Genomic DNA, 27701 nt, shown 5'->3' on the forward strand with positions numbered 1-27701 from the left:
CCACTTGATTACTAATGTGACTGTTAAAGCGTATTTCAGGGACCACTCCCAGCATAGGTGACTACATATAAAGGTAAAACATTGTTCGACTCTAACTTCTCATCATTTAGTGTGGTGAGTGAGGACCAATTGATACCTAAAGTCCTCAAGGTCATTAAAACTAGTTAGCGGACTAAGCAAAAGGAAATTGAAATGGCAATTGTCAACCTAAACTTTGAGGACAGGATAATGGTATAAATGGATTTTGAAGATGAATCTCCAGACCTTACAAGGTTTCTAGGCAGACTAGGCATGGAAAATGGAAGCACGTCGACAAATGATGGCAAATTAGAAGACCATGCAAGAGGACAATATGAAGCTATAAGAACTCCTACAAGCTAAAAACCCTCCCACATAGCAATCGGCTCTACAGAATTAAGCAAAGCATCAAAAGACAGCGAAGTCCTCCCATGGAGGATAGCCCCCTAGTAAGCATGTTGCCACGAATATTCCTCGAATGTCCAAAATGACTGACAAAGCCTCAGTCGAGCAAGGAGAGGACTATGAAGCCAAGTTCTAAAGGTTCCCTAACAAGAAGGCTCTAGGCGGAGTCATCGGTGGAAACATCACATCTAGCAAAACTCCACAAATCCAATGCATTATTGAGGCTAGTTTCTCCAAAACTTAGAAGGTCATGCGGCTACCAACTTATACAGGAACCGAAGACCTAAACAAGCACTATGATACTTTCATGAACATGATCAATCTCTACTTCAATAAGGATCATGCAAGGTATTTCCCCACCAATCATTCGGTTTGGTCTTATTCGATTCAGTTTAATTTTGAACTGAATTGGACTATGCTCACCTCTCATAAATGTATCATGGATTCATGATTATTGAATTTTCATGGTTGTTTCAAAATGATCATTGAACTTCAATTTGTATCAATGAAAGAGCAAAAAGACACCAAAAAAGTAATCTAACTTCCATAACAACAATAATCAACTTTCACCACTGACCGAAACAACACAACAATAATCAACTTTCATCACTGACCGAAACAACGCAACATCTGACTGCCACATATCAACAATTTTTATTTAAAAAAAAATTCGATATATTCATTTGCTTAGCATTTTACTACATACGTGGTTACCAAGAAGTGAAAAACACTAGAATGCGAGTGCAAATAGCCAAAACTCACATCATGAGGCTTCCAAAACCAATACACAATATGGAAGGGTTTATTTGAATCACATGATAGCTCGTAAATGTCACCCAGATCTCGTGCCGAACTTGTTCCAATTCCAAGATCGAATCAGGACATCAATACCGGTTAAAAGAGCAAAATGAAGCTACAAAATGAACCAAACGAGCACTATATTGCTTGAGAAACCTGATAGAGAGCAAAATCATGCATCAATTAAATTGCAACAAAACAAGGCAGTAACTATTAGTATCCTGTAATGATATACATTGCTGCTAAAGACTAAAGAGGCACCAAACTGTTGAATTGTGGTTCAATCAAACCATAGAATAGAACTTATGATAGCAAAACCCAAGTTTCAGAATTTTGATCCACCGAAATAACCGACTTCACGACTTCAATTTGCTGGTTATACAGGAACTGGAAAGACTTGAGATTAAAACCGGCTTCAATTTGCTGGTTATACAGGAACTGGAAAGACTTGAGATTAAAACCCCCTTTACGACCAAATCAGACCCTCTCTTCAAATTGATGACTTGAAAGAATAACACCCATCAATTTCAAAATCGGCCCCTCGCCCATGGTACTATTGGGCGGGATCCCTTGCCATTCTGCCGCTGTCGCTGTACAGGGTTATTCCGCCTAGATAAGACCTTCATCCTCTCCTCCTTCATGTATGCAAAACGGGAATCAAGTGTTTTAGGCCTAGGCTTCACACCTCCATCTCCTTGGTGCTGCTGCTGCTGCTGCTGTGATTGTGGTTGTGTCGCCTGCACAGACAATGAAACGAAGTCAACATAATATCATCTTTGCCCGACTAACATACAGAGTTGCAATGGCACATACTATTCTATCATCATCCATAGGGGTGACAATTATGATATGACAACACGATTTACAAAGACGACCCAGTTAACACGACCCGTTCGACATTATTATCATTTTGAGTGCATAACAGAACACGATTATGACACGCCAGCCAGATACAAACCCACCAAAAAACAAAATCAACACAGCAGAAAACGGCCTAACACAGCTATTGGAATAGAAGAATACCTTTGCAGCAAAACCTCCATTAGCAGCTCTCCTCTGAACCGTAAAAGCTCCAGTCCTGCATTCATTAAGAGAAAAACTATGAAACAAATAAACGAAGCAACTGATGCAAAAATTGAAGTAGCCTCCAAAATTGCCAGCACCAAGGGAACTGGTTGAAACATGAGATCCTTACCGTGCTGATTGAAATTACTAGTGACTAAACGAAAATTAAGACAAACCATTCTAGGACACAGATGCGACTTTCTCACAGGAATTTTAAACAGAAAAGAAGATTATTCTGGACTTCAAATCTTGAACTTGAAATTCTTTGCCACCACAAAAAGACAGCCACCATGCAGCAGCAGCACAACTGAGGAACAAATAAGAACTGACTGTAGCAACCAACACACTCAATGACCAGAAGGCTTCAATTCCAAATCAAGTTTCACAAGTGCAGTACCACTACCCACAGAAGCCACAAAGCTTTTGCAAAAGAAGTGGTTTACAGGTTCCCATCCAAATGTTTAGGGCATAATGAAATTCATCGAAAGCACAACTTCTAAACTTTGCTTCTACACATTCAGTCTCCAATCTTCCCTATTAAATCAAATGAACCACATGCAATCTGAAACTTTAAGCTCGTCTTTTTTAACCAATAGCCCTCCCTTTTTAGGATCAATATCACCACTAACCCCCCTCAGTAATAAGTTGGTAACCCAGTTGCACAAGAGGCAGGTGAGAAAGGGAACGGTAGAGACAAATGAAGTACCGGGCAGATGAACTAAAATACAGTTCCAACATCCAGGAGTCTAGATATTAACTTCAGGTATTTACTATCTTCCAGATTAGGAAAACCAACAAAATTATAGGACATTTCAAGTAAAGAGGCAGAGAAAGGAAGAATGATTGGATAATCAATCTAAATGATGATAGAGAATGGTTGCAGTTCTCATCAAATAGTAGTACAACCTAAGAAAAAAAACTGTTGTAAGTTGTGACAACATGATTTACCCTTCAGTGCAACAAAAGGGAATGACCAGAAATAGATATAAGGGATGTGTCTGGAAAGTTACCCACTTTCCATAGCAGCAACACAAGAAAAGAATCAGTCCTATCTAGCAATGAGAACCACAATATTGGCTTTTCAGATGCACAAAAGAGAGATCTTTTTTCATAAAGTTGTGCAAACACTACTAATTTCTCCTCATACGACCATTGCCTGTACTGAACTTCAATGCATTGAATTTTCAACTCAATTTATAAACCAATAACTTCAGCTGAAATCGATCTGTTCACTTATAAACCATCATTTGCAAAAGCTTATCCAAATGACACAAAAACTCCAAACTACCATATCCATCAACCAAAATACAGTTCCAACATCCAGGATTCTATTATTAACTTCAGGTATTCACTATCCTCCAAATTAGAAAAACCAACGAAATTACAGAACATTTGAAGCAAGGAGGCAGAGGAAGGTAGAATGATTGGATAATCAATCTAAATGTTGATAGAGAATGATTGCAGTGCTCATCAAATAGTAGTACAACGAAAAAAACTGTAAGTTGTGACAACAGTATATACCCTTCAGTGCAACAAAAAGTAATGACCAGAAATAGATATAAGGAATGCTTCTGGAACGCTACCCACATAAAACCGACTTTCCATTGCAGCAACACAAGAAAAGAATGTCCTATCTAGCAATGAGAAGCATAACATTGGATTTTCAGATGCACAAAGGACAGAGCTTTTTCCATAAAGTTGTGCAAACACTACTAATGTCTCCTCGTAACCACAATGTCGGTACTGAACTTCAAACCATTGAATTTTCAACTCAATTTTTAAACCAACAACTTCAGCTGAAATCAATCTGTTCAGCTATAAACCATCATTTGCAAAGCTTATCCAAATGACACAAAAGACTCCAAGCAACAACCATCAACCAAGAGACGCATTCGTTGCTTAATTTACAAACACCACAAACGAGAGACAGGGAAGTTTCAATGCAGGCATTCTACTCTAGCTAATGATTATATAGAAGCCATCAATAGCAAATAAGACCCCATAACTGATCTGATGTCAACAACCACACCCACATGTTCGAGTTCCACAAAACTATTTGAAGTTACAAATATATTAACCAGAACACCACATGGCAGAGGTCACCATATTACCTACAAAAGTTTGAACATAAGGTACAATTAATTGGTTTAACTCCAGTAGCCACTGCATCAACCAATGCAAATCTCAAGGAAAAACATGAAAGTGAAAACATTAATACCTTGCTTTGTCTGAACTACTTGACACATTACGTCCAAAAGGCCTATTGTGAAATGGAGTAACTGCAACCTTCCGTGCAACTGCAGTTGTCAAAGAGAATTGGCTTCCCGAAAAATTTGACCTTTTTTGTGCTAAAGCTCCCTGATCATCACATGTAAGTAAAAATGAGTGACAATAATGTAAGAGCATATACTGATAGGCAAAACATATACATATTGCCATTTAGTAAACTTAGGCAGCAGAAGCAGCATCATCATACCTGTCGAACAAAGGATCTCGAGTCCATATAATGCCGCATCTTCATAGATTTCTCTTGTATAGCATTGTTAAAAACTTTCCCATTTTTATTCTGTAACAATTATGCATATACAACAACTTTAATCAGACTTCAGAAATCTACAACAAGGTCTGAAAAGTAAGTTTTATTTGAAAAATTACCGGTTGCCTTTGCTGCTTTTTTGTTTGGGTTGTATTTTTGGACATTTTGATGATGTCATCTACAATACCATGAACAGAAAAACATACATGAGCAGCCAATTACCAAGGAAGGGGAAAAATACTTCAAGTCATTCATTTTAGATGAGAATACCTAATGGCATGTCCAATTTCTTCTCTGTATTAGCAATTTCTTCACGTGTGAGTGGCTTAGGTGCCATCTGGAAAATGGTAGACCAGTGAGTCGTCAATGTGAACACGGAAGAAAAAAACATTACCTTGAACAGAGTCAGACTAAAGAAAATTGAGAACCAAGCAACAAGAGAGATAACCAGGCAAAAAAGAAGCACGCTTCTAGGAACAACAAGTACACACAATGAAGAGCAACCAGATACTGCATCTTGTAGAAGTACTAAAATTAAACGCAAGTATTATTATCCTGGATAAAGAATATAAATCAAGACCTATTTAGAAACTTAGAGAGAACTACTTCCTGAGTATTACTCCTAATCTCAAGGTCTGGCACACTCAATATCTAATCTTTTAGAATTCATCCTAACTAAAGATTTTTTGAGGAACGAACGACATATTACATCTTAATATTGAACACCTCGGCTTAAATAACAGTACAATCAATAAGCCTAGCATAACCAACCTATCAACACAATTACTTAGAAATTCAACTTCCATTGATCGAAATCCCAACAAATTAAGAACTAGCTCATACGGAAATCCGCTTCTGACCAAACAAACTAAAGCGTTCTTTTCAATTCGAAGCCAGCCAAAAAGAAAAACACAAATAACGGTAAACACAAATTTCAGCAAAACAACAGTAAATTTTTACATCAATAAAAGAGAAGAAAAACACGAAGAACTCAAAAGTTTACAAGATAGCTGAAGAGGAAATCCGCTTCTGACCTACAACAAACAGAAGCGGTCTTCTCAATTCGAAGCCAGCCAAAAAGAAGAGCAGAAACCACGATAAACACAAACTTCACACACACAAAAACCAGCAAAACAACTACCTAGGGTTCCAATTAAGCTAAACGGAGAACACAGCCGATTTTTACACCAATAAAGAAAGGAAGAGAGGACGAAGAAGAAGAACTTACAGGTTTAGAAAATTGCTGAAAAGGAAAGGAAAAATCGAAGACGTTAGGGTTTAGAGTTTCCGGAGGCACAGAATCAGTTAGGGATATTCCTTGAGTTGAGAGAGCGCCAAAGAAGACGACGAATGCTCGGCGGAATTGAACTGACAATTTGTATTTATACGAATAATAATGTCGAAACCGTCTCTATTTAAGATTTCAAGTCCGCGTTGTAAAATACCGGAATTGTAGCGTAATCGCAGATTTTAATAGGGTAATGATGATGAGATGGAATTAGACCTCCTTTTGCATTGGGCGGGGCCGGTTTTAGACCGGATTTAACTGGCCCATATCTTCAATTTAGGAAATTTTAAACTCGAAGGTCCAAATTCTTTTTGGATGAGCAATGCGTTTAAGTCCAAGGATCAGAAAAAAGGACAAAAATGGAGAAGAATAGTTATTTTAATGTATAACCATTCGAACCGGAGTCCGACTTTGTCGGTCTTCAAAGAGAATGTTCTGGAGGTCTACAGGAGCCGCGCCACATTCATGAATCGTGATGTCCCAAGACATATGAGCCTGACGGGGTATTTGTTAGAAGGGATATAGGAGGTGGGATAGGGATAAAAAACACGAGATAAGTTATCCCGTGTTTGTTTGGGAGATAGAAGAGTGAGACGGATGAGGGATAAACTTCTTATCCCTCAAATCCTATACCCAGGAGGGGGGTGGTATAAGAAGGTGGGATAAGCTCATGCGATTTTAATAGGATGGAAAAGTCCATCTTATCCCTCAAATTAATGTTATGCAGTTTAAATAAGGTTAAAATAGTAAAATGTATTATTTTATCCTCATCTTTATCCCACATACCAAACATTGAATAATAATTCTCGACTATCATATTTTTTATCCTTATCCCAACCATTTATCCTTATCCATATCCCAACCTTTATCCCTATCTTTATCCCAATAGAATACCAAACGCCCCGTGAAGGTAGAAATTAAATCTAAAAAAAGTTACATAAAAATCATGTTTAAATTTCATTTACATTTAACTATGTTTTATATCTTTTTCTTTTAAAAACTATTTCTTTTTTTATTTGAGAATATATAAAAAAAAACTATTTCTATGTATATATTATTGATAACTGGTGATGAACTTTCAACCGGATTCCTTCCCTGCGGGGGGCGTCGTTGGGTTCGACGGGTGGAAGCTCCGATGCCAAAGTCAGTATAGGTATAGTGAATAAACTGTATTGACAAAGTAGGGTTTAGGGCGAGAATGTGTGTACCTCAATAGCTTGGGATGCAAGCTATTTATAGTCATGTAGTCGTAACTCATAGAAACTAGAGAGTCTCCATTAATGCCTCATTAATGGCAGTTATGGATCTCATTCAAGTATGACTGTTAGCTCATTAATGGGTTATTAGTTGCTTTTATTGGGAACCGGCTGTAACCGTTCAACGGGCGGATCGAGGCATGTTGGCGGGTCTCCCGTTGGTTTGACTACGGATGGCGTGTGGCGGAATCTAGGTGATTCGCCACTTGGAAGGATTTCTCGATACGCCATTGCTTCCCGGATTGTCTGAATACGCGGTCGTTTTGGTAAATATCCTCTTTGATCCCGTAGGAAATATCTCGATGTTATCAGAAGTCCCCCCAAAGTTCTGTTAAAGTCCTTTAGGGCTTTTGCAATTCCTGGTGCGTCGTCATGATGAGTCGCATTAATTACCGCTCTGTTCGAGGCCATTCACTGCGCGACAGGTGTCCCGGACGCACAGCTCGAGGTAAGTGACGGTATCTTCTTCAACCTCTTTCTTTCTCTTTCTACCTCACTTGCTAATTTCCTCTCCATTTCGCTCGAGTTTTTTCAGAGCTTTTCCGGCATCAAGAATCGTTGCCCTCGTTTAATTAGGATCCAGAACCATTCCGCCGCTGTAGCTCATATTGCTCCGGCGATAGATCCTAGGACTCTTTCGGGGATGGAAGCTTCCCCTTCAACTCCGATTAGGAAAAAGAAGCCTCGTGTAGAGATTACTTCATCTCGCATGAGCGCCGCGGATCTTGCGGATTTGGCGGATCGCTATCCGTGGATCAAAAATTATGAAACTGAGTTGGCGGCTGCCCATCAGCGACCCGCCTGTCCCCCTAAGGGATTCCTATCCGTGTATAGCATTCATGTGGAGAGGGGATTCCGCCTTCCTCTTCCCCGGATGATGGCGAATATTTTGGAGTTCTTTGGGATCAAAGTCTGCCAGCTGCATCCAAATGGCTGGTTGGACATAGCTCTAGATTGTTATTTAGCTTCGAATCTGGGGGTGGTCTATAATCCTTGTGTCTTATGCTCTCTTCATAAACCTTCGAAGCGTCAAACCGGATCTTTCTATACTTTTGCCAAATTCAAAAATTATTCACCTTTTTACGACAAGATGTCGAACGTCCATCTCTAGGACGAAAAATTTTTCTTTGTTAAGGTGAAAGAGGGCGAACCTTTGGGATTCCCGTTGAATTGGAACGCTAATCCTCAACACATGGATGGGGACTTGCGTATACTGACAGACAGTGATGAGAAAGTGGCGGATCTCCTGAAGAGCATCAAGACGGATGCTTGGACGTACGCTGATGCTTTGGAATTCATAATGAATGACATTCCTTTGGTCCGCCGCGTGGGGGATGTGATTACTTATGCAAAGTTTACGCAACTTGACGAAGGTAACTTTGTTTCTTCCTTGAACCTTGATTATTATCTTTTGTTCCCTTGTCAGGGGTTTGTCTGAGGCCAGTCGCGCCCTTGTAGAGAAGCGTAAAAAACAGAAGGAGTTGGAGGCCTAAAAATATGCGCAGGTGGCGGATCCCAGTAGGAGCTCCGAGAAACGCCATACGGAGGGTGCCGCAGATCCGCCTCTTAAGAAGAAGAGATCAACCGCTGCTGGCGAAGAGAAATTACTGGTGGATGCCATGAAAGCTGGGAGGCCTAGGACGGATCTAGTGCAGGTATGTTTACTTTACCGTTCTTCTCCCTTCTACTATGGGTCCTGATTTTGGCCTTTCTTTTTCCTGCGTAGGTGGTTAAGCCTGACTTGGGGGGATATTGGCTCGCCAAGTATGGTGATAAAGGGTCCCTAGGGAACGAGTCGGTTATCATTGACCTTGATGAAGCCCTTGGTCAACTCGGCGAAGTGCGAGAGAGTCAAAACAAGTTCTCCGGATCAGCCCACGCCAAGATGGGGAAAAAGGATCTCCTTTCAGTAAGCTTTATTTTCCTCATCTTACATTTTTTGATGAAAGGGTGATCTCCTTTGGGGAGATTTTGTTTTTAAATCGCCCTTTGCTTTGCCAGGCGTATACGCACATGCGTGTCATGGAGGCGAATCTACTTCAAGGGGTGGTGGATAAGGCCACCATAAAAAGACTTGAGAAAGAAGTTGTCGTCGCCAATACAAATACTGTTGCCTCCATTGCCCTTAATGAAAGCAAAGACAAGGAGATCCGCAGCCTAAAGGAAAAGATGGAGGAAGATGCCAAGAACCATAAAGCCGCCCTATCGAATTCGAAGATTATGGCGGGTAACCGTGCTTATTACTATGGCGAGCGGATCATGGCCTATGTTAGGCTTACCTACCCCGAGATTGATTTTGTGGATCCGGAATACATCGTTCCTGAGGTTGAGGATTGCATTAGGTATGACAGGATACCGAACGTTAAGGATTTCATCCGTGATCAAATTCGGAAGGAGCTGAACGGGTCGGGCGAGGAGAGCAAGCTTGTAGTTGACCTTGAATTGGATGATCCGTCCGCCAGTGAAGCATCCAAAGAGGCAGACGATAAAGCAAATGACGCGGTGATTGATTGTACGGCTCCTCACGTGGGAATTACCGTTACGGGGAGTGAGGTTCCTCTAGAGAGTGCATCTTTAGAGAAAGACGCTAAGGAGGATACCACTGTGAACGTTTAGTTTCTTTGTGTAACTAAGTACAATTGTTATTTTTGATTTAATCCTTTTTCAACCATTGACTTTACTTTATGCTTTATATCTTTCAGCAAGTAAATTTCTAGGTTTTAGGACTTATTTTGTTGGTTCAAGGCAGTTGGCCAGCCGTACCTTGAGAGCCTTTTTGAAGGCTTTGAAGCTTTTGTTCCTTTTGAGGAAGTTAAGCTGCCTTAGGCGATCGATTTGCTTCCTATATTTGAGGTGAATCGATCCGCCGCCAGGTCTTGAGACTCTTCTCTGGGAAGAGTATTTGAGAGTGTAAAGTTCTCACGTCTGAGAAATGTTTTAACTCTGTCTCTGACGGTGATCAATTAATTTCCTATCTTTGAGGTAAATTGATCCGCCGTTGATTGTTCTCCTATCTTTGAGGAGAAGCTAGTTATGCCATGATGGCATTATTCTACCATGGTAATACGTTTGTTGCCTCCCCCTTTTGAATCTGGAATATTTATACTGCTGCAAGAAAATACTTAAGATAGAATTTGCAAGAAAAAATTTCTCTTTATTGAATGGCGATTCGCCTTATTACAGCAAATTGGTCTTATGTGTGAGCCTCATTAAAACCTTTAACAAGAAAAACCACATGGGATAAAACCTTATTAAAGGAAAAAGAGTACTCAAGACCTTGGTTACATTTTATTCTCTAGCGAAATATTTGCGGAGGTTCTGAATATTCCATGTCCGTGGCAATGTGTTCCCCTCCATATCCTGGATCTTAAAAGTGGCGGGTCCAATTTTGGTGACTATCTTGTATGGCCTCGTCCAAGTGATCCCCAACTTTCATTTGCCCTCCGTGGATTGAATTTTGTCCGCTTTTCGGAGCACTAGATCTCCTGGGTTCAGATCCACGAGCTTGGCGTGTCTGTCATGATATGCCGCGATCCTCTGTTTGTAGGTGGCCATTCGTACATACGCTTTCTCTCTTTTTGCTTCCAGTTAGTCGAGGCTTTCCCTCAACCTTTGGTCATTCTTGTCTTTGCAATAGAATAAGACTCTGTCGCTAGGGACCTAAATCTCAATGGGGATCACAGCTTCTACCCCATAGGTGAGGGCTAATGGTGATTTGCCTGTTGCTGTCCAAGGAGTGGTTCTGTAGGCCCATAGGACATTCATTAGCTGATCCGCCCACTTTTTGTTATGCTCCCCCAGTCTCTTCTTTATGCCTTTAACGATCGTTTGATTTGTGACTTCAGTCATCCCGTTGGATTAGGGGTAGTAAACAGAGGCGAACCTGTTCTGAATGCCTTAACTTTCGCAGAATGTTCTGAACTCTCCACAATTGAATTACGTCCCATTGTCAGTGATAATCGTGTGGGGGACCCCGAATCTTCCGACGATATTGTCCCTGACAAACTCGACCATTCGCTCTGCGTTTATGGAGGAGACAACTTTGGCCTCTACCCACTTCGTAAAGTGGTCCACAGCTACTACCACATATTTCCTTTGCCTCTTGGTAGGAGGAAAAGGACCGACAATGTCGATTCCCCAGATGGCAAAAAGGTCGTCCTTCGATAATGGGCTTTTGCAGGTGCTTAGCCGTGTGGGACTCATTTGCATGGACTTGGCAATTATGACATGTCTCTACCAGCTTCTGTGCATCGAGTTCCGCCGTAGGCCAATAAAATCCGGATAGCCTGGACTTTTTCAGAATGGAGGCGGATGCTTCATGGGCTCCGTAAGCACCTTCATGTAATTCTTTAAGGATCTCTTGTCCTTCTTCCATCGTAACATATTTCAACCAGGGGTGCCCAAAAGATTTCCTGTACATCTGGTCATTTATTATGGAGAAGTATGTCGCTTTTCTTATCGTCCGTCTGGCTTCTTCTTTGTCTTGAGGCAAAGTCCCATTTGTGAGATACTGCTGGATCGGTGATCTCCAATCTCCTACGGCGGGCGTAAGAAGATCCATGACTTCAGGGGCGAATGCCGGTCTGGCTTTTACCTCGAATGGGCATCGCAGGTCCGCCCACTGATCTTTACTTGAAGCCAGCTTAGCCAAGTGATCCGCTTCCGTGTTTGATCCTCGTAACATGTGAACTAGCTCCCACTTAGTTTCTTTGATCTCTAGATGGTTTAATAGCTTTTTGACCTCCTCTACATATTTGACCAGTGCTTCATCTTTTACATCAAAGTTTTTGACCACATGATTGACCATTAGCTTAGAGTCGCTGTAGATCACAACTCGCTCTGGCATGATCTCCTTCAGCAGGTGTAGCCCCAATATCAAGGCTTCATATTCTTCGGCATTATTCGTTGCAGGGAACTCTAATTTTGCGGCATAATGTAACTTGATGTAGTGAGGTCCCTTGATTACTACGCATATTCCTGCACCTTTCGCTGAAGAAGCGCCATCCGTGAACATCGTCCATTCCTCCACTTTTGGTTTGGGAAGGTTTATGCCCTCTTCGGTGAATTCGTTTACAAAGTCTGCCAAGACTTGGCTTTTCAAGACGGATCTGCCTTCATAACGAACGTCAAACTCGCCCAGGCAGATCGCCCACTCCATCAGCCTCCCTGAAGTTTTCGGCTTTTGTAATACCTTCCTCATAGGTATATTGGTACGAACAATGACCGTGTGTGCTTGAAAATAAGGTCTTAGGTGAATCGAAGTAGTGACCATGGCCAAAGTCATCTTATCCAATCTGGAATACCAGGTTTCAGCATCTTTTAGGACTTTGCTTACATAGTAGATCAGATACTGTTGGCCATTTTCTTCCCTTATCATGACTGTGCAAACTGCCTTGTCAGTAACAGAAACATACATGTACAGGTTCTCACCTTCCAAGGGTCTGCTCATTAGGGGCGGTTCTGAGAGGAAGCGTTTGATCCCTTCGAAGGCCTGCTTGCAATCCTTATTCCACTCGAATGCTTTCTGTTTTTTTATCACTTCATAAAAAGGTTGGCATCTACGAGCAGAGCATGAGATGAATCGACCAAGTGCTATGATTCACCCATTAAGGCATTGCACCTCTCTGACATTTTATGGTGCCTTCATATCCAGTACATCTTTGATTTTATCTGGGGTGGGACCCACTCCCTTCTGGCTGATCATGTATCCTAAGAATTTTCCATAAGTTGCCCCGAAAGTACACTTCTCAGGATTTAGCTTGATGTTGTGATGACGAAGGAATCCTAAGACTTCTCTTATGTCCTCTGCATGTCTCTCCATAGAGGTACTTTTAATGATCATGTCGTCCACATAAACTGAGAAGTTGTCCCCCTTTCTTCCTTCGAATATTTTGTTCATCATCCGCTGGTAAGTAGCTCCAGCGTTCTTAAGCCCAAAAAGCATGACTTTGAAGCAATAAGTCGTCTGGTGAGTTACGAAGGAAGTTTTGATCCTGTCTGATGGCTCCATGAGGATCTGGTGATAACTCGACTTCACATCTGTGAAGGAATATACTGCATATCCTGCGGTTCCATCAACTAGAATATCAATGCAAGGCAAATGGTAGTTGTCTTTGGGACAAGCCTTATTAAGGTCCGTGAAATCAATACACATGCGGTATGATCCGCCTGCCTTTTTAACCAGGACCATATTCGCCAGCCATTGCGTGTAAATAACTTCTTCGATGGCGTCCGTCTTTTTCAGTTTGGATATCTCTTCTTCTATCACTTTCTGTCTCTCTGGCCCATGATTCCTTCTCTTCTAAGCCACTGGGACCGCATCTTCAGCGATATTGAGCTTGTGAGTGATCACATCTGGACTGACCCTGTGAGGATCTCACCTTTCCATGCGAACATGTCTTCCTATTCACGGAGTACTTTCGTAACATCCTCCTTAATATAAACTTTTAGCCCTTTGGCGATCCGTACCTGCTTACCATCTGCAATGAGGAACATTTCTGTATCTCCCAGGGCCGTCGTGACAAGCTCATCCTCTTCACCTTCCTTAGACTAGGGGCAAATCGACAAGGATGCAGAGTACGTCTCCTGAGCAATCTTCTGGTTCCCCTTGATCATTACTCCTCCTCTGGCAGTAGGGATGTACATCGTCAAATGGCGTATCAATATGAGAGCCGCCACTTCTGAGATGAAAGGCCTCCCTAAGATGATGTTGTATGCCAATTGACCGTCCATGATGGAGAACTCCAGCTCTCCCCTCCATACCTGATCCTCATCTGCTAACTCGCATTCCAGTGTTATTTGGCCCTTTGTCTGGTTTGTGTGACCGGTTACTCCTAGGATGTCTACGATGGTGGTCTCAATTTGAATAGGATCAACCTTGAGTTTGGCGAATGCTCCCCTAGTAATGACATTACAAGAACTGCTAGTGTCTAACATTACTCTCTTCATCTCCCATCCTTCCACCATCATGATGATGACGAGAGCGTCTGCATGTGGGGGGATGGCTGGACCAACATTAGCAAAGGGGCGGTTGAGTGATGCTCTATCTAGAGCGATGATTTTCGCCTTTTTTTATTGTAGAATGGTATCCTGGTCCGCCCTCGATGACATTGATAACCCCTTTAGCCTTCTTCTTCGACTCATCTTTGGGTTTTTCGGCATCTCCCTTCTTGTCATTCTGGACAAACTTGTCTAGTTTTCCTATCTCGATAAGCCTTTCAATCTCCCTAGCCAGCTCCCAGCATGCATCTGTTTCATGACCGTTCCTCCTGTGGTACTTGCAATAATTCTTGGGGTTTTTCCCCGTGTTGGTGTACTCTCCCCCTTTTGGTTCGGGGTATGAAATGCTCCGCTTGTGCTGGCTGTTCTCTATCCACATTAGCACTTCACTTTTTGAGGCGTTTAATGACGTGAACGATGGCGTATATGCCGATTTGTTCCTGGAGCCTCTTCGTCTATTTCGGGAGGATGAGTCGGATGGTTTTTCTTTTTCCTTATCCCACCTTCGGGATTCGCCTTTCCCTCTTTTTTGAGGAGACGCTGACTCTCTCCTGATGTCATCAACTTCCATGAATTCCTTACACCTCTCCATCAGCTCTGCCATATTCTTTGGTTTATTTTTTATCAGATCCACCTGCAAACTCTTGCAAGTTGTGTTTTTTACCACTGCTTCAACTGCCATGGAGAGATCCACATCAACAATGCGAATGCATAACTTATTGAAATTATCGACATACTCCCGAAGAGATTCATTCTCTTTTTGCTTTAACTCAAAGAGTTTTCGCGATTTAACCACTGGCGGAATGCACCCTGTGAACTTTGCACAAAATTCCCTACTCAACTGATCCCGGCTGTTTATCGATCCCGGGGGGAAGGATTGGAACCAATCATACGCTGGACCTTTTAGCATGGTGATAAATATCCGGCACAACACTGCTTCACTTGCACGGTTAAGTCCGAGCAACATGCGATACTTCCTTACATGAGCTTCGGGATTATCCTCACCAGAGTAGGCTGGTATGTTCGGAATCTTAAAATGCCTATCAGTTTCCTCGGCTTCAATCCACGCTTTGAAGGTCGATTCTCGATTGGCAAACGGATTGTGCCTAGCATTCTCCTCATTTTGTCTGCGTATTTCTGCCCTGATCTGATCCGTAATAGAACCTTGACCCCTTCTTGGGCGTCTCCTACTGTGAGACCTGCTTCGCTGCGAGGAAGAGGAGCTGGATTCTGACGAAGGATCTGATGGCGACCTTCTTCCACCGCCGCCACGTCCCCTTGGCGGAGATCATCCCCCGTTACCTCGATTTGGTGGCGGATGTTGCATGACCTGGCGAGGTGACCCAGCTCGGCGTTCATTCTCCCTTCGCTCGATAGGTGGAGGCGACCTTCCACGCCGGGGGGATCCAGTTCTGCATCTGTGATGTGAATGGGATCTGGATCGTCCCTTCCTATGTGATCTGGTTCATCTCTTATGTCTGTGACCATCACGTCCGCCTTCTGGTGGATTCATCACTGTGTCATTTGGATCCGCCAACGTTCCGATCAGTGGAGCTCGAGATCCGCCAATTGTGATCCCTGGATTTGTTGTGTTCCTCAGGGGGGATTGGTCATTCCTACGACTTCCCTTCGGTATGTCGGGAAATAACCTTCTGTTTATAGGCAGGTTGCTAGCAAGCTCCGTATTAATGATTGTTGAATCCATAAGCTGAGAGAGAGAAAATGACGAATCTCGGCGAGCATTGGGTCTAACATAGGCGCTTTGCCATTGCGACAGGGTTGGCCTTGGCGGTTGGCGATGATTCAACGGGGGAACAGTTCCTGTCGTGGCTCCACCTACATCTTGGTTCACTAGATAAGCTCTTAATCGACCTTCCATAATGGGTCCATGTTCTCTCCCTATGGTACTTGCGTAAATATCCCAAAAGGATTCTAGCGACACGTCCCTTTCGTCATGGACGGTTGGTGCACTGGGATCGACGCGACCAGCGTTTGTGGTGGGATTAATTGATGGTGGTATGGGCGGTATTGTAGTTCCTGTTGAGGGGTTAGACCCCCCACTTGCCATGTTTGAATCGTGAACTAAGTCCTTTTTTTATTAGGATTCCACGCTCACCGCACCAATTGATAACTGGTGATGAACTTTCGACCGGATTCCTTCCCTGCGGGGGGTGTCGTTGGGTTTGATGGGGGGGAAGCTCCGATTCCAAAGTCAGTATAGGTATAGTGAATAAACTGTATTGACAACGTAGGGTTTAGGGCGAGAATGTGTGTACCTCAATAGCTTGGGATGCAAGCTATTTATAGTCATGTAGTCGTAACTCCTGGAAACTAAAGAGTCTCCATTAATGCCTCATTAATGGCGGTTACGGATCTCCTTCAAGTATGACCGTTAGCTCATTAATGGGTTATTAGTTGCTTTTATTGGGAATCGGCTGTAACCGTTCGACGGGCAGATCGATGCATGTTGGCGGGTCTCCCGTTGGTTTGACTACGGATGGCGTGTGGCGGAATCTAGGTGATTCGCCACTTGAAAGGATTGCTCGATACGCCATTGCTTCCCGGATTGTCTGAATACGCGGTCGTTTTGGTAAATATCCTCTTTGATCCCGTAGGAAATATCTCGATGTTATCAATTATTATCCCATTTTTTCCTTTAAAATACATGAGAATTTTATACTTTTTTATTTGTAGTTTTTCAAATTTAGTTACTGGGTTTTTTTTTAATGGTAAGTGAATTTTGATAGTTTTGAAATAATAATATAATTAAAATATTTTTTTTTAGTAATAAACACTTATAAATATTTTTCTTAAAAAAAAAACACTTATAAATAGGTTTTTTTATGACACACTTATAAACATGGTTTTGAGAACCGAATCGGATCGGCCGGTTCAACTCGGTTCGACCAGAACCAGTCATTATTCCGGACCGGAGGTGGTTCGGTTTTTAAATGCTTGAAAACCGGCTAGAACCGTCTAACCCGATTGGTTGAACCGTGACTCGTCTGAACCGGTCGCGGTTAACTGGATTGGTCGGGTTACATTTTATACTCAATAAAAAAATTTGCTTTTCCAATGATTCGAACATAGGACCTCTGAATAAGAAATGATTGCTTAACCACTAGACTACTTATTAACTTATGTTTAATCTTAACAATATAGATATATATAATCATTATAAAAAGTAAATATTTAAAATATTATTTATTTTTTATTATTTATTATATTTCTTTTTATTTATTAAATTTTTTATATTTCTAAAAATACAAACATTGGGGGAAGGGTTTCAATGTGCGTTTCAAGAGCCAGATCAGAAAATGGAGAAACCAAATGGAGAGAATGCATGGTAAAAGAGACAGGAATTCAATTGCGCATTTTTTCTTTGCCAAGTGAAAACTTAATGATACCCTGGAGGCAGAAGAGACTTATTGGAAGCAGAGGGCTAAGGCTTTCTGGTTGAAAGAGGGTGACAGAAATACTCAGTTTTTCCATGCTAGTGTTAAAGCAAGGAGGCAACAGAATTCTATTGTATCACTTGTTGAGGAGGGAGGGGGTGAGATTGATAATCAAGGAGAAATGGTGGGGTTAGTGCAGCAATATTTCCAGTCTGTCTTTTCAGCATCAGGTACAATTGAGTCTGAAACGGTTCAGATTATTGACGCTCTAATTGATCCTGCAACAAATGAGTTTCTCACGGCTCCTTTTGAAGTGGAGGAGTTTAAACAAGCCATGTTTTCTATGAGCCCGAATAAATCTCCTGGTCCTGATGGGCTTAATCCGGGATTTTTTCAAGCTTTTTGGGATACAATTGGCTCAGAGGTGGGTGCGGCTTGTGCAAAATGGCTCAAAGAAGGGGAATTTCCAACAGGGATCAATGATACTACAATTGTTCTCATCCCAAAGATTGACAATCCCAGAATGTTGAAGGATTTTCGCCCAATTTCTCTTTGCAATGTGCTATACAAAATAATTGCCAAAGCCCTTGCCAATCGGTTGAAGGAAGTCCTCCCTCATATAATTGGTGAAACTCAATCTGCGTTTGTCCCTGGAAGATCTATAATTGACAATGTGCAAGTCGCCTTTGAAAGCATACACTTTATGAAAAGGTTAAATAGAGGAAAGAATGGTCAGGTGGCTCTCAAGATTGACATTAGTAAAGCTTATGACAGGGTGGATTGGGCTTTTTTGAAACAAGTAATGATTCGCATGGGATTTCATGCGACCTGGATTAACTGGATGATGATGTGCATCACAACAGTGAAGTATAGGGTGGCAGTAAATGGGGAATGCACTGAGCAGATTGTTCCTGGTAGAGGGCTTAGACAAGGAGACCCATTATCTCCATACTTGTTTATCCTTTGTGCTGAAGTGTTATCCAAACTTTTAAGGAAGGCCGAAGGAGAGGGTCTGATTTCAGGTTGTCGTATTTGTCGCAGGGCACCGACAGTTACACACTTATTCTTTGCTGATGATAGCTTTTTGTTTTTCGGAGCAACGGTAACTGAAGCCAGAAAGGCGATGAGTATTCTAGCGGCATATGAGGTTGCTTCGGGACAGGCTGTGAATATGAACAAATCTGGCATATTTTATAGTGCAAACGTGACAGTTGAAGTGAAAATTGAGCTTCAAGGAATTTTGGGAGTCAAACTACCTTTAGACACAGGGCGCTATTTAGGGTTACCTTCACTAATTGGGCAGTCTAAGCGTCAAATTTTCACGTTCCTGGTTGATAGGCTGAGGAAGAGATTTGGGCGTGGGGTCTCAAGTTCTTATCCCAGGCTGGGAAGGAGGTACTTCTTAAGTCAGTGGCTCAGGCTCTAGCTACATTCTGTATGAGTACGTTTCTTTTACCCTTATCTATTTGTGATGACCTGCAGAAATTAATGAATTCATTTTGGTGGGGTATGAAACCCAAGGGAAAAAGAAAAATACATTGGTTTGACTGGGGAAAGTTATGCATGTCAAAAGAGGTAGGGGGGATGGGGTTTAAAGATTTACACATGTTTAATTTGGCAATGCTGGGTAAGCAGGGATGGAAGCTAGTGAATTTCCCAAATACTATAGTAAGCAGAATGTTTAAAGCAAAATATTTTCCGAGAGAGGACTTACTTTTCTCTAAATTAGGCAATAATCCTAGTATGGTTTGGAGAAGTATATGGGAAGGTCTTAGCATATTGAGAAAAGGGATTAGATGGAGAGTGGGAAATGGTAGATCTATTAGAGTATGGGAAGATCCGTGGGTTCCTAATCTGGTTGATTTTGGTATAAATTCCTTTATGGTCCCTGGAATGGAGAATTTGAAAGTTGCTGATTTGTTGCTTGAGAATGGTAGAGGATGGGATATGGACAGGTTACATGGGTGCTTTAGCGAAGAAGAGGTGTGTGCCATTAGTGATATTATATTACCTTTTAATGTAGGGGAGGATAGGAGAATCTGGCACTGGTCAAAAAATGGTTATTATAATGTCCGATCGGGTTACATTGCGGGTATGGGAGCTGAAGAGGAGAGTATGAGTCAGGAAGGATGGAGAAGACTTTGGAAGTTGGAAATCCCCCCAAAATTAATACACTTTATATGGCGTATCTGCCCGGGATTGTTGGTCCCTGGTAATTAGTTCCAAGGGGGGGGTTAGGAACTAATGTAACTTTTTTTCGTGTTTTAATTGAGCTGACAGGATGTTATTTTGAGAGTTTATTAACTCAGCCTTTGGTCAGCTTGGTGAGATATATCACAGGACAGCTTTGGTCAGATGTTGACCAAAGATGTTTCCTTGAGAGTTAGGAATTGACACTCTTGGAGGCCAGCTTCTAACTCAGCACCACTTACTTACTCAGGATCAGCTTAGGCAATTTATATGCTGAGTAAATAAAGCAAACAACACATGCAGTTATAAGAGAGAGTTTAGAGATTACTCAGTATCACTTATCCTGGTTCAGCCTCTCTGCCTACGTCCAGTCCCCAGAGTCCTCCGGGCTTTTTGAATCCAATACTGAGCTCTTTAAAGGTAGAGCACAAACCAATTACAAGGCAGTTGAATATGCAAGAGTACCTTCCTCTATTCGTCTACTCAACTCCTACTAAGTGCTACAACCCAGCACCTAGATTTCTCTACTACTGAAATGCTTACAACCAAGCACTCAGCTTCACTCTCAATATTTCTATTGATCACAGACTTGTTCCTTTTTGAACAAAAGAACACTTTAGATGATTACAACTCAATCTAGCATTTACACATAGAATAGAAACGTCGGTGTAAGATTCTTTTTGTATTTGAGTGCTTTTGAAACTTTCTCTCTTGTATTTTTCTTTTGATGCTTCAGTGTATCTCCATGTTTTTCGATTGTCCTTTTATAGAGGGAAATCTGTGGATTTGATCGTTTTGAATTGTCCTAACCGTTAACATCAAAACGGCTCTTTTAGGGAACAATTTCTGGAAATCTTCAGACTGCACCTCCATTCCCTTTCTCTGTTTTCTTCAGGCGTCAGGTTTGTTTTCTAGCGTCTGGTTTGTCTGTTTGTGCCAGTTGTCTGTTTCCAATAATCCAACATCCCATGACTCTCGAAATTAGTCTTTTAGGTATCTTTGAGGTTCCAATTATTGGTGCAGAACATTTGCAGACTTTGTCTTTTTGTGAACGAATCCTTCATGCTGTCCTGATTGTTACTCAGCTTCGTTTGTTCTTTTCGAATGTTCAACGTTCATGCTGAGTTCCTTCAAGGTCAGCTCCGTTTTGTTTAACCGTTCCTAAAGAAGTCTTCAGCTTTAGTCAGCTTTGTTTTGCTTCTGAATTTTAACTCCACTCAGCTTCTATTCTGTCATGCTGAGTTCCTTTCTACTCAGCTTCGTTTGTGCTGTCTTTTGTCCTGTCTTTACTTTATATATTTTTGCACTCAATATTTAACAAACATGTTAGTATAATTAAATCAAAGCGGCTAAATTTAATTGCCTCTTAATCATGGATGATTTTGTCAAATCAAAATCTTATGGAAAGGTGTTTCAACAAACTCCCCCATTTTGATGTTGGCAAAATACATAATTACGGAACTCAGTTATAAGTTACCCCATGATTGATATTTTATGATATGACTCCCCCGTAAGGGTTGCATTCATTTTGTTTGAAATTTATTCTAAGCCTTCCAAGATCTAATTTAGACTTAAGACATTTGTACTGACTCAGTTTTGGAAGGATGTTGTCGCTCAGTTTATTTTTGGTGTTTGGTGTATTTGACCTTTTTGATTTGTTCTGTTCAAACTAGACTAGTCAGATCAGAGAGAAAAACAACTACTTGTAATATTGAAGTTTAAACAACAGAAACAAACAAAAAAAACTATCCAAACAACATTTAAAGACAGGATAATTTCTAGACATGGTTAAACAGGTTCTACTTCTTCTTTTTCTGAGCTGAGGGTTCAGCTAGGGCAATTCCTTTGCCTTTCTCCTTGCTTCCAGAGGTATTTCCTATAGGCTGAGTTCCTTGTCTACTTGTCTCCCCCATTTTGCCATCATCGGGTTGGTAAAGAAAGGTCTTATTTCTGGCGGCAGAGGAGAGATAGTTAGAGTAGCGATGAAGCCTTTTTGTGCTTTCATCCAAACTGTCAATGACGGGAACGCTATCATCCTGGACGTGCCTAGGAACTCGGAGGGAGCTGCTGATCATACTGAGGAGACATTCATGGGCTTTGCTCAGGCAGGAGATTGAGCTGGTGACCTGACCATAAGATTGATGGAAGAGTTTTAGCAGAGCAGAATCATAAAACATGCGCTGGACATTATTAATACGCATGGCCTTCATGATAGCTTGTGAAAAGCTCATGAGTTCTGTGTTGGAGACGGGATCAACATCCATCTGGGCTCCATCAATGTTCAGTAGTCTGACTGCCTCACTTAATTGGTCAATAGTACACTGGGAAGAGGAGGATACTAAATCACGTGTACTGGTCAGCTCAGTATGAAGCTTGGTGAAGCATTGTTGAAGTTCGGTAGAGGTGACAAATTCAGTATGGCTGGGTGGACTGGATTTGGTTAGCTCAGCATACAGCTTGGTGAAGCAATCTTGCAACTCAGCAGATGAGGCATATTCAGTATGGGTAGTTGCTCTAGAGGGGGTCAGTTCCGCTGCTAGCTTAACAAAATAGTTTTGAAGCTCAGTGGAAGTGACGTACCCTGGATTGGCTTCGGACAGTTGTTGAATTTTCCTTTCAAGAGTGTTCAGATGGGTGGCCATTGTAAGTACTGATTCAGTCAGTTTTGCCATTTGCTCTTGGTTTGGTTCCTGAGTCTGGACTGCAGTGATAATGTTAACCAGATCTTTTAGGCCTCGAAGTTCATTCAAAAGTTGAGTAATACCTGATAGGTGAGAGGACTCAGTTTGAGTAGATTGATGACCATCAGCTTGAGTGGGATGAAAATCTTCTCACAAGGATTGAGCAGCAGCAATGACCCGTCGGCCAGACTCAGTTGCATTCAAGTAAGCAAACTTAGTAGCATTAGACTCAGAGGCTGGTTCAGAATATGATGGTGGTGGAGGAGTTGGTTCTCTGCCAGATTGAGTACCTTGATTGGTACCCGGACCTTGATGGGTATCTGGGTGAGTGGAGTCATCAACAGTTTGTGTTGGGAGTGGAACTTGATTTGATAAGTTACTCTTCTCAGCTTGAGTTGGATTTTCAGGGTTTTTGGCTTGTTCCTCATCCTGAGTAACAGAGGCTTGCTTTTCCACTAGATCTTCTGGTAGAGACTTAGTTTCATTTGAGAAGTACTGGAACTGGATTGCAGAGAGGTCAGTTTCAGGCTCGTCAATGGGAAAATCGGTCATGAGATCGATTTGCTTTTGCTCTTTCTTTTTTAATCTTCACCGGGTCTCAGTTTTTGGCGGTGAATGGTCAGTTCGAAGACCTTCACTGAGCTTAGTAGCAACTGTTTCCTCTTCTACAGGTTGCTCATCATGGCCTTCAACAACATTACTTTCATTCTTTCTCTGCTCAGTATCATCCTGAGATACTTCAACATTGGGGCATCCTTCCTGCTCAGTATTAACTTTGTGATGCTCAACATGTTGCTCAGTTGCTTCCACATTCTCCTTTTCTTGGTCAGTTCCATGACCTTCAGGTTGAGTAGAGGCTAGTGGGACAGCTTCAACTATCTTTAAGGAGTTACCCTTTTTCTTCTTCTTTAAAGGGGTTTCTAGAGTTTCTTCACTCTCATCTGCAGGTTCTTCTTGCCTCTTTCTTTTCTCAGCATGCTCCTCAGCTTTGTCAGCTTTAGCTTTCTATCTTGATGAAAGCCTTACTTTCTTCGGGACAGCATGAATGTCTTTGGAGCAGGTTTCTACAGCCTTCCTCTTCTTTCTTTTCTCAGGCTGAGCTATTTCTGGTGACTCAGCATGAGCATCAACCTTTTCTATACGCACAGCTTCAGGCTCAATTTCTTGTTGCTTATCTTCTTCATCTTCTTCAGCATCTCCAGCTCCTTCATATCCCTTCAAGGGTTGATTGTACAACAGTCCATTCAGCAGAACAGCAGTAATTTCACTTCCCAAACTACTTGTTTCACCTTTCGTCTCAATCTGCTTGTCTTCAAGAATCTTTGTGATGAGAGATCCCAAGCGGAGTTTCTTACCACTTCGTTGAAATGCACCAACTAGAAAGACAGGAAGATTGAAGGGAGTGCAGGTCAACATGTGCCATATGAAGCACTGTTCGAAGTTTGATGCGGATGAAGCTGAGCTGAGTTTGGGGAAGATAAAGTTGGTCACCATGAAGTGGACCATCTTTTGTTCTTTACCCATGCAGGTGCTGGGTATTTCCCCCTTGTGATCTTTGGGTTTACAGAACCCCTTTAGATTCTCGGATGTGGCTTTTGGTATTTTCTCCTTTGTCGTTCTAAATTGAATTCCTTCGTCTGGTAATTCTAGCAGTGTGGCTAGATAAGCAGGGGTTATTACGATTTTCTGACCTTTTACAGTGGTCTCCAAATAATCAGAGTCGTCCGCATCAACGCGTAGATTTGAGTAGAATTCCCGCACTAACCTGGGGTAAGCAGTTCCTGAGAGTGAGAAGAGACCTTTCCATTGGTTCTTTTCGACCCATTCACAGAATGGAGTCTCAGATGATACGAAGCTTGGAGAGAACCATCGGCATTTTAAGACTTCCAGATTGTTGACCTTTGAGTGTACCTTGATCATTGTCCTCTCCCTTTCCATCGAAGGACCCGCGTGGTCAGTGGGTTTTTCTGTGTTTTGAGTTTTTGGGGTTTTCTTTTTGCTGGGAGACATTTTTGACGATTTTGAAATTTTTAGAGAGAAGGAAGTTTGATTTCGGGAATTTCAGGTGTAAGGAATGACGAGTGGGGTTTCTTCTATCTTTTATATCAATTCATGAAAGCCCTAAATCATTATTTAGCCATTTTTCTCCTAGGGACGTTCAATCGACAGACATTCTGTCAATTATGACATCTTCGGCGCATGGGTTTTTACCATTAATGTGCGTCTTCCCAAGGTGTCAGAGGTTACACGTGTAGGTTCACTTTATGCGAGTGGGTTTTTACTAGGTTTTACTTAGAATTCGAAACATCCTAGATATTGAGTGCCTAGCTTTTGTGAAGATTATCTCTCTATTCTCAACGTACGTCACTCACTCAGCATGTGCATTTACTCAGTATAGAGTGATTATTCAATATGTTTTTCTACTCAACATAGGATGTTAACACAACTTTTTATGACTACTCAGTATCATCACTCAATATATATATTTCAATTCAGCATAGGGTGGCATTTACTCAAGGTTCCATTCATATGACAATTATTCAATTACAGATTTAGTTAGAGTGGATTTGTCATAACAATTGCTTCCCTTAGTGTGTTGAATTGCTCTCGTGCCAAAGGTTTTGTGAAGATATCTGCAAGCTGGTCATTTGTTGGCACATAGGTCAACTTGATCTCATCTTTTAGTACATGATCTCTGATGAAGTGATGCCTTATGCTAACATGCTTCATCCTGCTGTGTTGGATTGGATTCTTAGATAGATCGATGGCGCTCTTATTGTCGCATTTGATCTCTATTGTATTTGTTTTGACTCCGTAATCCTCAAGTTGTTGCTTTATCCATAGGACTTGTGCAACACAGCTTCCAGCAGCCACGTACTCAGCTTCAGTTGTAGACAGAGCTACGGAAGATTGCTTCTTGCTGAACCAAGATACTAGACAGCTTCCAAGGAAATGACATCCTCCTGAAGTACTCTTCCGTTCTAGCTTATCTCGTCCATAGTCAGTATCAGTATATCCAATGAGTGTGAAGTCATTTGAGGTTGGATACCATAGTCCTGCATCAACTGAACTTTGCAAGTATCTAAAAATTCTTTTTACAGCAGTTAGATGAGATTCCCTGGGGTCAGCTTTATATCTAGTGCAATAGCATACTGAGTATTGAATATCTGGTCTACTAGCAGTGAGATAGAGTAATGAACCTATCATACCTTGATAGAGTTTACTATCAACTGACTTACTCTTTTCATCCTTGCATAGGACAGTATCAGTACCCATGGGGGTTGATATTGGTTTGCAATCTTCCATGCTGAATTTCTTTAACATTTCCTTGGTGTACTTAGACTGACTTATAAATATGCCATTCTTACCTTGCTTGATTTGAAGTCCAAGGAAGAAGTTGAGTTCACCCATCATGGACATTTCGAACTCAGTTTGCATCTATTGGCTAAATTCTTTGCACAAAGATTCGTCAGTAGCACCAAAGATTATAACATCAACGTATATCTGTGCAAGTAGGGTATGTTTACCCTTTTTCTTAATAAACAAGGTTGTGTCAGCTTTTCCCCTGACATAGTTCCTGGTCAGCAGGAAGTTGGTCAACCTCTCATACCAGGCTCTTGGAGCTTGCTTTAGGCCGTACAGGGCCTTTTTGAGTTTATAAACGTGATTTGGAAATTTTGAATCTTCAAATCCAAGAGGTTGATTAACATATACCTCTTCGTTTATAAAACCATTAAGAAACGCACTTTTTACATCCATTTGGTATAGTTTAAAATTCATGTAACTAGCATAGGCACACAATATACGTATAGCTTCTAATCTAGCAACAGGAGCAAATGTTTCTCCATAGTCTATACCCTCTTGCTGACTATAGCCTTGGGCTACAAGCCGAGCTTTGTTTCTGATCACATTTCCATGCTCATCTAGTTTATTTCTAAAGACCCATTTGGTTCCTATGGGCTTTTGATTCCTAGGTTTAGGTACTAAACCCCATACCTCATTTCTGGTGAATTGGTCAAGCTCTTTTTGCATAGCGTTGATCCAATATTCATCTTGCTCAGCATCAGCAAAGTTCTTTGGTTCATGTATTGATACGAATGCAACATTGCTGAGGTATTTTCTAAGTTGATCCCTGGTCATTAGTTTGTTGTTGGCGGCATCAAGAATGGCTTGTTCTGTATAACCTCTTGGGATCTTTATTTCCTTGGGCAATGTTGAGTTGTTTGGAAGAGGTGTTTCTACAATCTCTACAGGAATAGATTGGTCAGCAAATGATATTTCAATTTCTTGCTTACCTTGGGTCAGCTCCTGTATGTTTGACACTGTGGCTTCTGGTTGATCAGCGGAAGCTGAGCCTGGTTCATCTTCTTCAGGCTGAGCTGACTTACCTGTAGGGTTAGCTTCATCGAACTCAACATGTACAGACTCTTCTACAATCTGGGTTCTTTTATTAAATACTCTATATGCTTTACTGTTTGTTGAGTACCCTAAAAAGATCGCCTCATCAGCTTTAGCATCAAATTTAGCAAGATTGTCTTTTGTATTGAGTATGAAACATTTACACCCAAAGGCACGAAAGTATCCAATGTTGGGCTTTCGACCTTTCCAAAGTTCATATGGGGTTTTCTTGAGTATAGGTCTGACTAGAGCCCTATTCAGTATATAACATGCCGTGTGAACAGCTTCACCCCAGAAGTACTTTGGAAGCCTATTTTCACTCAGCATTGTCCTAACTATTTCGACAATGGTTCTATTTTTCCTTTCAACAACCCCATTTTGTTGAGGTGTTCTAGGAGAAGAGAAGTTGTGGTCAATACCACAGGTTTCACAGAATTCATCAAACTGTTGGTTTTTGAATTCTCCACCATTGTCGCTTCTAATGTGAGCTACTTTTAGGTCTTTGTCATTTTCAAGCTTTTTGATCAATGTGGTGAACATCTCAAAGGTTTCATCCTTGCTACTCAGCAAGATGATCCAAGTGTACCGAGAGAAATCATCTACAATAAACAAAGAAAATTTCTTACCTCCCAAGCTGAGTGGCTGGATAGGTCCGAAAAGATCCAGGTGTAG

The 27701-nt window shown here is 41.5% G+C and overlaps 1 protein-coding gene across 1 annotated transcript; it reads right to left on the minus strand.

Annotated features, from left to right (window-relative positions):
• Window positions 1–1383: 1383 nt before the first annotated feature.
• On the minus strand, window positions 1384–6210 carry LOC136211018 (uncharacterized). The gene is made up of 7 exons (XM_066002515.1): window positions 6051–6210; window positions 5093–5159; window positions 4942–5000; window positions 4763–4852; window positions 4505–4644; window positions 2245–2299; window positions 1384–1958 (listed from the first exon to the last, which is right to left on the minus strand). The coding sequence occupies exons 2-7, from the start codon at window positions 5157–5159 to the stop codon at window positions 1749–1751; spliced, it is 621 nt and encodes a 206-aa protein (XP_065858587.1). The 5' UTR covers window positions 6051–6210; the 3' UTR covers window positions 1384–1748.
• Between the last annotated feature and the right edge of the window lie 21491 nt (window positions 6211–27701).

The sequence above is a fragment of the Euphorbia lathyris genome, chromosome 1, assembly GCF_963576675.1.
Source record: "Euphorbia lathyris chromosome 1, ddEupLath1.1, whole genome shotgun sequence".
NCBI classification, from domain to species: domain Eukaryota; kingdom Viridiplantae; phylum Streptophyta; class Magnoliopsida; order Malpighiales; family Euphorbiaceae; genus Euphorbia; species Euphorbia lathyris.

What these genes read in the sequence shown, in the direction of transcription:
- LOC136211018 (XM_066002515.1), bottom strand. Translation starts at nt 5,159, where the DNA reads ATGGCACCTAAGCCACTCACACGTGAAGAAATTGCTAATACAGAGAAG. An exon ending in AAAAGCAGCAAAGGCAACCG is followed by an intron (nt 4,853 to 4,941) that starts GTAATTTTTCAA and finishes TAATTGTTACAG; the next exon opens with AATAAAAATGGGAAAGTTTT. An exon ending in AGTAGTTCAGACAAAGCAAG is followed by an intron (nt 2,300 to 4,504) that starts GTATTAATGTTT and finishes TAATGAATGCAG; the next exon opens with GACTGGAGCTTTTACGGTTC.